Source organism: Zeus faber, assembly GCF_960531495.2.
Source record: "Zeus faber genome assembly, chromosome: 1".
Lineage (NCBI taxonomy): Eukaryota > Metazoa > Chordata > Actinopteri > Zeiformes > Zeidae > Zeus > Zeus faber.
The window spans coordinates 14,174,277-14,186,849 of record NC_137193.1 but is presented as its reverse complement, the minus strand read 5'-3'; the positions used below and the strand labels follow the sequence as shown (position 1 = coordinate 14,186,849).

Here is a 12,573-nt window from a genome sequence, read left to right as displayed (position 1 = left end):
CATTCTCACACTCTTGACTCATGTGTTTGCGCAACAATCTAATATTTGCTTCAGGAGGAGGAAGTGTTTAATTCTGAATTATGTGATTTTCACACCATTGCTTATTTTATCTTATGCACTACTTCCAACATAGTATGACATGTTTTTTTTCTTGGAAAAGCTGTACATCTGTAGGTATGTCAAAACCTATATTTTTTCACCAATGTGGTCCAGATGTCCTCCTCCAATGTTGTAGAGTGTTTCTGAAATGGGGGTACTTTGCGGGACTGCGGGTGGTACTACGAAAACCTCTAAACATGTCTTACTCTTAAAGATTTTGGTTAAATATTATTTTAAAAAAATCCCAGGTTATTAAAATATGCATGCTAAAATCTTTGCTATAGCACATATTTTGAAAGTAAAATTTTTTTTATGAGCATATCATCAATTTTATCATGAAAAGTTTCTGCACCATGCAGCCATTTAATGTCTTTATTGGGAGAATATGCGAGAGGCCAGAACCACATTCAAACTAGGTCAGCAAATCGTTTTGTTCCACGCTATCTTTAGCAGAACAACACACATACATACATTTTCTCGATATTATGGTTGTTATAAAATAATATTAAGTGTTGAACATGTGATGGAAAATAGCTGACTGGGTAAAACGTACATTATGTTCATTTCTTTTGCAGGTAAGCCAAAAATGTTTTCTAACTGTTGCTCAGTCACAAGACATTTCTGATGTGGACGAAATCAAACAGATGCATCTTGGTTATCGCACTAATCTCTGTCAAATGAATCAGCTAATTATACATTTTTAAAAGAGAGAGAGAGAGAGAGTTTGAGGTTTTAAAAGCTCTTTTTTTAACTCATGTCGTTTTTTATTGTGATTCCAGTGGCACAAGCCGAAAAATATAAATACATAAATAAATAAACAAAGAAGCAAGCTAACTAACAACAACATTTTCAACAAATAAATAAATTAACGAATTAACGAATTACTTAATTGACAAGGAATAATAATAATAATAATAATAATAATAATAATAATAAATACAAAATGAAAAAACATTTAAAAAAATAAAAAAATAAAGGTGGGGGGGTGTCAAATTTCAAGTTTATTAAAAAAAGATAAACAGCACAAGCTGCTCCAGTTACAGCGTTATTTCACGGTATCGCGGTGAATACTGACAGACTGCAGAACGCCTGAGAACGGTGATGAGATGAGATGTATACAGTGTATATATCATATATAGTGTATAAAGTATATTTAGTTTATAGAGTGTATATAGTATATATAGCATATATAGTGTAAATAGTATATAAAGGGTGATGCGCGATGAGATGCCTGATGCTGAGACGTAGCGCGCCTGTCGCGGTATGGTACACGGCGTACAATACGGACTGGTCGTGAGGGCCGGTCGTAAGTCAGAACGGTCGTTAAACGGGTAGGTCGTTAAGTGAAGGGTATCTGTATTCCGTTATCATCGTCCGTATCATATCCAAATCAAATCTATCCACAGTTTGCCCCGTTATTATTATAATTATTATTATCATCATTATTATTAGTACTATTGTTGTTGTTGTTGTTATCATTGTTATTATATATATTTCCCATGAATGTGTTTAATTTCCTACACCTGCGCTTCTCCTCTTCCCGGGGAAGCGCGAGACGGGCCAGCAGGCACGTGGGAGCGGACCACGCGCTCCAATTGGATAACGGTGCCACTTCAAAGGACCGGGAGCTTATAAGTAGCGGGACGTCGCCCCTCCGCCCTTTGATCCAGTATAACGGTTCGAAGCGCGCACAGCAGCAGCAGCAGCCACCGCCTCCACCGCCTCCTCCGCCTCCTCCGCCTCCTCCGCCTCTCGCCATGAACCACGGAATTATCCTGCGCGTCCTGGCCGTCGGCGTGTGCGTGGCGATCGGTAAGGAGGCCACCGGGGCAGTGGGGGGGTCTTTGTTTGTCATTCTTATTCCTGTCTCTTGCCTCTTGCGCTGCGTTGTGTGTCCTGCGTGGCTCCGCATCCGCCTGATGGGCGAAGTCATCGGATCCACTTAGAGAAACCGCTCGACCGCGTCAGGGGGTCTGGTTCTCCGGGGTCCGGGGCTCGGGGCGGAGAGGCGAGGACGCGCGTTTGAAGTTGAGCAAAAAAAAAAATTCAATTCAATTTAAAAATAAAAAATAAATTAAAAAAAAAAAAAAAAAGCGAACGAATAAGATTAAAAAAACAAGTACAAATCGACTTCTAAGTTGATCGTTTGACTCGACTCGCGCAGGGACGCAGTTGTCAAAAGACTGGGCCGAGGACGTCCGAAGGGCAGTTGAGGGACGGCCAATCTGAGGTCCGGGGACCGCCCCAGGGGCCCTCGGACAGGTGCCGGGGGCCATTCGATCCACGGGTCCGGGTTCGACCGTTATTCAACTTACCAGGCGCCTGCACCGTCACGGAATGCACAGCGGTGACCGCTTCGGTGCCAGCTCCACCGCTGTCTCCCGAGTGCTGGTCTCGACAGGGACGGAGGGGCTCGGGTTAGACCATAAACAAAAAAACTCCTCAGATTGGGATCCCCAGCCACAAAATCTCATCTATGCTGATTAAAAAAGTTTATGTATGTACACATACATACATACATATATATATATATATATATATATATATATATATATATGTATATGTGTGTATATATGTGTATGTATGTGTGTGTGTGTATATGTGTGTATATATGTGTATGTATGTGTGTGTGTGTGTATATGTGTGTATATATGTGTATGTATGTGTGTATATATATATGTGTGTGTGTGTGTGTGTATATGTGTGTATATATGTGTATGTATGTGTGTATATATATATGTGTGTGTGTGTGTGTGTGTGTATATATGTGTATGTATGTGTGTATATATATATGTGTGTGTGTGTGTGTGTGTGTGTGTGTGTGTGTGTGTGTGTGTGTGTGTGTTTAATATGGTGTTCAAGAGCCTGGTTGTTCGGACGTTTTTCGGGTGTTGTCAGCAGGGCGAGCCCCGCTTTCCGCGGCTGAGGCGCGGCGGCTTGTTTTGCGACGCGGACGCTGCCGGTCGAGCCGAGTCAAGTCAGGTCTCGTCTCGCCAGGCGCTGCGTGAGGAATTCCTCCCGCCGAGGCCGAGCCCGGGGGGTTCGAATTCCTCCGCAGCAGAGGGGCGGCGGCGGCGGCGGCGGCGGGTTGAGCTTCGCGCTATCGCGTCGTCGCTGTGGTTCACCGCGCCTCCGTCGGCCCCTCGCCCCGGGGTCTTATTTCCGACCACGCCCTCGCCCGCCCGTCTCACTTCTCGGGGTAGAATCGCGACGCGGAGGTGATGTCGACTCTGGGCCCCGCCCGAGCCCCGCAGTCGACGCCTCGTCGCTGGGGAGAGCCGCGGATGAAGTGACTCTTCAATTTGTCGGCGCGCCGAGCACGGGCGACCCTCAACTCTCGGGTCGGGGTGCGGTGGAGGAGAGGAAAGTGCCCCCCCCCCCCCGTCCCCTCTGTTTGGGGCGAAGTGAATGAGTTACGACGCCATTGAACTCGTTCCAGGCTGGGGATGTGGACTTAGGTTAAGTACCTATTTGGAACCCAGAGGTCCTAATCCACATCCCAATATTTATATACTGCGCTTCACAATGGCGGCGGCCCTACCCGTGTTTGTTTTTTTCCCTCGAGGCGGGTCGCCGGCTGCGATAATAGTTGTTTTGCGTCACTCAGGGGAGCGTTTGAAAGGCGCTTTTGCGGGTTTGTCCTTCCCGGGCTGACGCGTGTGTTATTTCTCAAGGACATCTGTTGAGGGCGTTCTGCTTTTCTTTTTTTTTTTGTTTTCTTTCTTTGTTTTATGGCTCATCCTTCACACGGGCGTTGTATTTTTAGCGAGCCATACCAAGATTAGGGTGGGGTGTCCTGGTGGTGTTTCTTTTTTTGTTTTGTTTTGTTTTTGTTTGAGTACCGAGTCGCTGGGGCTCCCTCTGGTGGCGACCCGTACCGGCCGCCTGAGCGTGGAGGGCGGCGGCCTCAGCTCATGTTGTTGAGTCACTCGTGGGAACGGAGTCTTGTGCTGGTGTTCCCCGTCCACGGCGCCGTGTGCCCATTTCGATCTCCGGCTCACTGGGGGCGGAGACGAGGAGTCTAATGAGCCGGACACTGGCGGACACTGCGGCGGAGTGTGGACGCTCATTAAAGGCCGCCTCCTTAAAACTGGTTCCGTTAAGTGTTCATACTGGGATGGTATCTCCTCCCAGGAGTGCCCGCTATTATTGGGGAAATATAAATCCCATTATGTTATCCAATTACACGGTTACTGTAAGTCACGCAAAATTCAGTTAGCAGCTCCCTCCCTCCCTCCCTCCCTCCCTCCCTCCTGTGTGTGTGTGTGTGTGTGTGTGTGTGTGTGTGTGTGTGTGTGTGTGTGTGTGTGTGTGTGTGTGTGTGTGTGTGTGTGTGTGTGTGTGTGTGTGTGTTTTAACAGTTGCTTTCATGTTTTTCCATCTTCCTTTTTTGGACCTCTGGTAAGAGGGGTGTGTACTGTTTTTTTGGGGTTTTTTTTTGGTGTGGCTTTTTTTTTTATCTATTCCTCACAACATCTCACTATGAACCTTCAGTGCCCCACCCCCCTTGGGAGGAGCACAGTAGGTTATTGTTAAATATGGGTCGCTTTGTCGGTGACCTCATCCCTTTTCTGGTTCCCTGACAAAGTTTAATGTAAAAAATAAAAAAAAAAAGAACGTCATTTTCCATCAGAACATTTTCTTTTTATAATCTAATGATTGCTTAAGAATTGGGAGTGTGTTCATGTAAATATCGCTGGGAGTGGCTGCCTCCTGTAATTGGAGTCTCCGAAATTTCAAATGGGTTCTGGGTGTGACCGAAACCAGCTCTGCAAGGAGTGTGTGTGTGTGTGTGTGTGTGTGTGTGTGTGTGTGTGTGTGTGTGTGTGTGTGTGTGTGTGTGTGTGTGTGTGTGTGTGTGTGTGTGTGTGTGTGTGTGTGTGTGTGTGTGTGTGTGTGTGTGTGTGTGTGTAAGATGTTTAGGGTTGGGCCATTTTTTTTTTTTTTTTTCACACCGTTTGATATAGAATCACTCTACAAGGTGGGCCTCGGACTTGATTTGTTGAGTTGGTGGCGCACGCCCTGTCAGTTTCAGTTTATGAACAAACGTATATTAAAAGTTGGAGCCGTGAGGCCTTTGGCGCAGGTTTCTTATGTAGGCTACTTTTTAATTTGCCACACGGTCTCATAAAGACAAACATTTCATTTTCAACATTTCATCATTCAAGATTCAAGATTCAAGATTTTTATTTGTCACATACATATACATACTTCCATACATATATGCAGTGAAATGTAATGCAACGCACCCGGTGATAGCACACAATAAGTCCTAGGAAAAAGTACAAAAATAAAATAAAATAAAAAGTAGAAAATGCCTTTCTAATAGACCGACTAACTGACTCCTAAAACGTAATACAGTAAGTGGAATACTTATAGAATAAGATAAAAAATATATAGAATAAAATACAATAAAAAATAAATTGAAATAAAATGGAATAGGTTGAAGGAATATGGCTATGTATATACAGATATGTGCATTTAAAGTGGCATGTGAATTAAAGTGGCATGTGAATGTGAATAGTGTGAGGTAGTGTTTGGGATAATACAGCACAGTATACAACAGTACGGCGCAGCAATACGGCATCACGAACAACCCTGAACAGTGATACAGTATGCGGTACAGTATGCTACATACAGTACAGTAGGTAGTGGAGCCTAGTGCATGGCTCAGTTAGGACCCCTGGTGAGGTCAGCGTTGACAGTTCTAATGGCTTGAGGGAAGAAACTCCGTCTCAGTCTCATTAAATCAATCAGTATCATTAAATCAATACGATTTAGGCTCGTACACTTGACAGAAAATCCACCCAACTCTATGTGCTTTGGTTAACTGTATTTCCAATTTTTCAGGTAATCATGAGTTTATTGGATGTTGCCATTTTTCTTTTTTTAATTTTTATTGTCATTTGTATTTCCAAGTTGTAATTGCTGATTTTGATTCGAGCTGTTGTGACATTTACCTCCCAGGATCAAAGTATCTAAAATTTAGGGATGTACTGATAATCGGAAATGTCCCTGATGGGGGGGCTAGAATAATGTATTTTTCCATATAAATATGTAAATTGGCTCGACAAATGACTTACTGACAAATCGGCTAATTATACCCCTCCTGTCATTTGGGAGAGTGAATGTGTGGAACGGATGTAGCTGAGGCCACTACATTCACTTGAATTCACGATCCCCACTCGAAATGTGTCCAAATAAAATGAGCCGGAGTGTCTATTCTGGATAGGCTGGTGTGTTCCCAAAAAGCTACCTTTTTAAGTTCCCTTAAATGCCAAGCACCATAAAACCTGAGGAACCCCCTCGAAAACAAACGCGTTATCCACATCAGGCCAGAAGGGAAAGGCATATACCGTATGCTTTTTGTCCAGAGTCTCACTTCCTCCATTTCCTAATTCAACCCTCATCCCCCCCAGGTCACACACTGCAGTGCTACAAATGTGACATCGGTTTCGGGGACATGTGCCTCACCTCCGAAATCACCTGTCCCTCGGGGGAAGTGTGCTACAGCGGCAACGGGAAAGCAGGTATGCAGCGTGTGTGTACGGAGCGGCACTGGTATTCTGTCTGGGCCCAGAGTACTAAGATAGGCTGCCAGTGTTGTACTTTTATATCTCCCCTGCTGTCTTGTGTGCAAGGGTGCAAACTCTTGTTCCCCTGAGCTTACTCCTTTTACGAAGTGTGTGTGTTTGTGTGGCAACACCACATTGCTCCAGATCCACGTTGAAATCACTACAAAGGCCAAATCTAGTTCTAGTCCGGATGGGGAGATGTGAACTAATATATTGATCCTCTGGGGAAAGTTCTGTATTAATCATATTAAGTTGAGTTGCCTCAGCTGAAACTGTTGACTTGGTTGGTTTAGGGGTGGAGTTAGTTGTTTGACCCACCCTAAAAAAAACACAAGGTCTTACTAAATTGACGCTTTAATCTAAACTGGAAGTCTGTCTAGATTGAAGCTCCTAGTCTGTCTATTTCAGCTGTGAAATGTGTCAATGAAGAGCGATATATATATGCGATAATTAAATTGGGTATAAAAAGGAAATTTGGTGCGGCACGAAGTACTGTTTGTGAAGTTATCAGTACTGGTCAAATTCAACATCAGAATGAGCCCATTCTGCCATTAAATAAAAGCTTGACAGTTGAAAAATAAAAATGTGTAGATAAACATTTTTTCAGTCGTCTAGCCATAGAAGATTTAGCACTTGTCAAAGTGGCTCAGATCCTTACGCTTGCCCATTTTTCCTGCTACAACGCATCAACTTCAAGAACTGACTGTTCACTTGCTGCCTATTATATCCCACCGCTTGACAGGTGCCACTGGACAGGATGAGCAATGTTATTCACTTCACCTGTCACTGGTGTTGTGTGTTCAAAATTGCTGAAAAATACAGAACAGAAATGGTCAGATATATTAAAATATGCACAGGATACAAGTCATTGGCAGGTATAAATGTATTCGTCCTACTTTTGCGCAGTGGGGCTCCTGGACATCAAGATGAAGGGCTGCCTCGCCACGGCCAAATGCAACATGACGCACGATGTCAACTTCCCGTCCAGCTCCAACACCACCGTCTACACCATGACCAAGACGTGCTGCGACACCAACCTGTGCAACTCTGCTCCCAGTCTGAGCAGTTTGTCCAGGATGACGCCGCTGGCCATTGCCACCTTCACCACGGTGCTCATGGTTAAGGTCCTGGTCTGAGGCCAAGATGGGGATTGCTCGACACACTCAGTCATTCCTGTGCGTAGGCATGTGTATGTTGTTTTCACACACACACACACACACACACACACACACACACACACACACACACACTGAAATCCTTCCACACATAATCGCTGTGGCCTCTTGTGTACATAACCAGCCCGGCGCTTCTGCCTCACGAGTGTGTCTGACGTCAACGTTTTTAGATGCATCTAGTTGAATTGAAAGGAAAATATCGCTGGGGGTGATTTCTTTTTTTTTTGGGAATGAGTAAAAGTTTTGATTGTGCCATTTTATGTTTGTTACCCAGAGATATAATAATCAGTCCATTTCAAAGAATCGTCAAGAACTGAACCCGTGCGAATTTTAAGGTTTAAAGGTGTAATCGACCATTTTCTGCTTGTGTAGATCAACAGCTTGTCTTTGTACACTGTATTTCCTTAATTGTTTTGTAGCAGCCAAATGCACGTGGAACAAGAAGGGTTTTGAAAGGGACTCTTACAACACGTCAAACCCTGTGATCATTAACATTTTAAGCCAAATGTATTTTCCTATTTAATTTTATTGGAATTGCTTCGGTATTTCATTACATTTCCCAGTCAAAATAATTTCTTTCAGTCAAAAAGTCATGTCTTGAATGTTCTTTCTGATTAAAATCAATTGTACATTACTGCAAAGCTCTGAGTTGAGCAGGTTGATTAAGCTGATTGTTGAGAATCGAGTGTTTTAGAAACCAAAAATAAGAACACATTGTGTCAAGGACTCTTACTGCTTCAGTGGTTTTTTGTTTGTTTTTTGCCTTGGGCATAAAATTGTTTAAAATGCCCGTTTAAGCACTCCTTTATATACATATCTGTAAAATATGCCTGGATAAATGTCTTCGGGGGGCAGGTTGGGTTGTAGGGTAGGGTATGATGAATTCAATAAACATCTAAATACAAAAGTAAATTGGTTGTTTTCTGTCCACACCTGGTAAAAATCTCCTTTTCCCCCCCGACGCCTGTGGCTCAACTAGCCCGACGGGTTCTTCTGGTTCGAGCATCTCTCCCCAGGCATTCGAAGTCGGGGGATGTTTGTGGGGCAAACATGGAAAAACTCAACAGATTTTGCAACGCTGTCCGCTCTGGTTGATAAAACTAGGATTTCTAAAGTTAGCTACAAACCAAGAGAAGCGGCCGTGGAGTACTGTATCTCTTTATAGTAGGAAAAAAAAAAAAATCTCATGAAACTAAGCCCAGACGCTCAGGGCCTGATCTGAATGACGTGCAGCTTTTCCCGCTCAGGGGAAAAAAATGCAACAACCCAAAGCGGCCGCAGGAGCTTGTGAACATTAGAATCCGTGAATATTTGTCGGAGATATTGGCCAATCTGGCCAGTTTGGAAGCGTATTTCCTGGCACATGACTTACAGGTGCATTTGATCCGTCTACGTGACTTGAATACCATAACAACTCTTTGAGAATGGTTCCATTAAGTATTCAGAATAAAATAAATCAAATAGGTTTTAATTTGATTAAAATAAGCATTTTCTCCCTAAACTTATACACATCACAAGGGTAAAATAATAAATAAATAATAAACTTGAGTTTTATTGATTAAAAAACTGTTTCAGCACAGAAACTCCCTTTGTTTATTGTTTATTTCTTTGACGTCTGTTTCTTTCCTACACAATGTGTGTGAATCACTCTTTCCGGGCGGTGACCCTCACCTGGCTAAAGGAATGACGCAGGACCTGTAGAACCCCTTTTCTTTGTCCCCGCCCACAGACATTAAGATATTTAACAATGGTGCCCGGCGAAAACCAGATCAGTTCCTCTCTCTAGACTCCCTCCTGACTGTCCACCCTGAGGAAGGATTCTTTTTTCTTCTAGCCAACGACCCAAAAAGAGCCACAACACCAAGATGGGGAAGATCATTTATGGCATCCTGGCAGCCATTGCGTCCTTCATGCTGGGTAAGCCTCGATAATCAATATTAATCAACAATGAGCAAAAAGCGCGATTTCGACACATCGGAACGCTGCAAATAACTGGGCGGGCCGTAGAGTAGGGGCGGTGGAATGATTCTCCTAGCTGGTGTCGCCAGACCAGGCGGCCCCTTTGAATCGGGCGGCTCGGACTGGTTTGGCCTGAACAGGGCGCGACGGCGTCCATGTCCCCGCCAAGGCAACACAGCTGCATTTTTGGAGCGAGGCGCACCCACGGGATTTTAACGCGGAGATTGCAGGGCGCACGTCGACGATGTGCAGGGATCGGGAGCGGTTATTCTAAAATGCAGTCGTAAAACATGGGTGTTTTTAGGAACATAGCCAAGTCTGCCACGGCCTCCTGAAACTAGATAATAAAGATAAACAAAATAGGCCAATAGCTAACCATTCTATGCCTAAATAGGACCTTGTTGGTGAAATAATTCAACTATTTAACCGAAACGACTCCGACAGGACGTAGTATTGATGGAATCACTCCTCTAAGGTTGACATGGGTTTGATGTGTGTGTGTGTGTGTGTGTTCCAGCCGACTCCCTGGTTTGCAACAAGTGCTCCGTGAGCATCATCGGAATCTGCCTGAACTCGGGCAACGTCACCTGCAACACCAACACCAGCGTGTGCTACACCGGAAACATCGGTAAGTCGTCTTTCCACCGAAACGCCCCGCCGAAATTGAAGGGCAAAGTCCATTAATACGGGTGGGCTGGCTTCCGGATCGCAAATTCCCACAGACGCACCAAGTGGTCACCCAAAAACGTTGAGCGACTTTGCAAATTTTGCGCGCTGCCAACTAATTCGGCGCCTTTCCTCCCCAGCGTTTCCGTCCGTCAGCGGCTTCGCAGGCTTCAGCAACCAGGGCTGCCGGGAGCCCGCGGGCTGCAACGCCACCACCAACGGCACCCTGCTGGGCGCCACCTACATGAAGACCATCCAGTGCTGCTCCACCAACAACTGCAACCCCGTGCAGCTCAACGGCGCCCCCTCCGCCAAGACGTCCGCCACTGTGGCCTTGGGTGCCGCCATCGCCGCCATGTGGAGCATGATGTAGTAGGCCCCCCTTCGTACCCCCCACTCCCCCGAATAACTTAAAGACCTTGCAAAAACAACACTAGCTTGAAAAATAGTTTTGAAATCGCTCACTCTCTGTAAGGATGGGGTCGCTTTTGCCAGTGAAACAGCAGTGATCCCAAATATCCAGTCTGGACGAAGCTTTGTTTGCACCTTTCCTCGTATTGTTCTGAAGGTTCCTTAAGGGAAAGCAGATGCTTCTCGTTGTTGCTGCTTTCCTCTTTTTTTTTCTTTTTGATTTCTCAAAACACATCTTCAATCCCGGCATCAAGTATCAAATGTGACGAAGCCACAGCTTTTCTTTAAATGTATTTCTTTTTGTTGTTGTTTTTTGGAAAAGGGAAAAATGTAGTGTTTAGACGAAAACACTGAATTCTTACACCTTGCATGTTGTTGTCTTTTTTTTGTTCTCATGTACAAGGCATGTTTATCTTGTTTTTTAGTATATGAGGAAGTTAATAAAACAAATTCTCAGAAAGTCGTGGCTGATGTGATCAAACCCCCCCCCCCCCCCCCCCCACACACACACACACTGCGCAAGTTCCTCCTTATCGGACATCTAGGTGATTGCACTCGCAACGTAGTAATGCTTAAAACTATGATAACTTAGAACTGGAATAAATGCTTGTGTTTCAGGCAAAACATATTTTTTTATCAAAGTGAAATAATCAAGAGGAAAGCAAATGCACTGCATTTACATATTGCATGTTTTTAAATAATATTATATAGAAAGTGTGAAATTTGACATTATGTATGATGCATGATGATAATAGGAACGATTGTAATGGAGTTGACGCTGGCCAAAAGATCAAGGATTTGGGGATTTTTTTTCTTCGTCATTATGGGATGCTGCCTTTCACGGCTTTTTTCTTATCCTAACTGGGAACCAAACCTTGAGGCCTCAGCACATATCATTACTGAGTCCTTTAGAGATCCCGGAGTCAAAGACGTATGCAGCGTTTGCCGTTCACCTTGAAAGGTGACGCACTAATCCTTGAGTGTGTACTCAGTGATAAAAAACATTTTTTATCTAACGTTTTAAACAATACATGGAAACTACATCATGGTGACTGGCCAGTGACTGCTCCAGATTATGCTTGGATGCAAATCCAGTTCTATTGAACCCACTTCCAAATGTCGATCTAATATTTTCAGGAGATATGTCCCAGACTCTTGGGGCTGCTATAAAAAATAATAATTTCAATTAAAAAAAACGAAACCCTGTCGCCTATATGGGACAGTTAGCATGTTTATTTATGTTATATACACATACACACACACATTTTTTTTTCAATTATCATTTTTTAACCCTAACCCTAACCCTATATATATATATATATATATATATATATACACACACACACACTGTATACAATTAAACTGTATATGAATTCTATACATTAAATAAATATATTTCAATTATATCTTTGAAATTTAATTTAATAGGGCGTTTTTTTCTTGTGGAACTATTTTCTCACGGCATTCACTGTGGGTTCTCTGATGTCTTTGTCAGCCTCACACTCTAATGTTTGTTCAGGGTGATTGTTTGTGGTTTATTAATGACGGACGTTGAAGGTGTGTGTGCTGAGTCCTGCTGCGCACACACACGCACACACACACACACACACACGCAGCGGCAGCAGTACTTTGATGTGGTGACATTTTTTTATTAGTATTTATATTTCTGGCACTATTCATGATCCAAC

At 43.8% G+C, this 12,573-nt stretch overlaps 2 protein-coding genes across 2 annotated transcripts; both read left to right on the top strand.

The window, feature by feature from the left end:
* Positions 1–1,771: 1,771 nt before the first annotated feature.
* Positions 1,772–8,750, top strand: LOC307227914 (sperm acrosome membrane-associated protein 4-like). Its single transcript, XM_079997354.1, has 3 exons — positions 1,772–1,911; positions 6,519–6,629; positions 7,581–8,750. The coding sequence occupies exons 1-3, from the start codon at positions 1,857–1,859 to the stop codon at positions 7,808–7,810; spliced, it is 396 nt and encodes a 131-aa protein (XP_079853480.1). The 5' UTR covers positions 1,772–1,856; the 3' UTR covers positions 7,811–8,750.
* Positions 8,751–9,633: 883 nt separating this feature from the next.
* LOC307231681 (uncharacterized protein) lies at positions 9,634–11,345 on the top strand. The gene is made up of 3 exons (XM_080002466.1): positions 9,634–9,766; positions 10,326–10,436; positions 10,615–11,345. The coding sequence occupies exons 1-3, from the start codon at positions 9,715–9,717 to the stop codon at positions 10,845–10,847; spliced, it is 396 nt and encodes a 131-aa protein (XP_079858592.1). The 5' UTR covers positions 9,634–9,714; the 3' UTR covers positions 10,848–11,345.
* Positions 11,346–12,573: the final 1,228 nt, after the last annotated feature.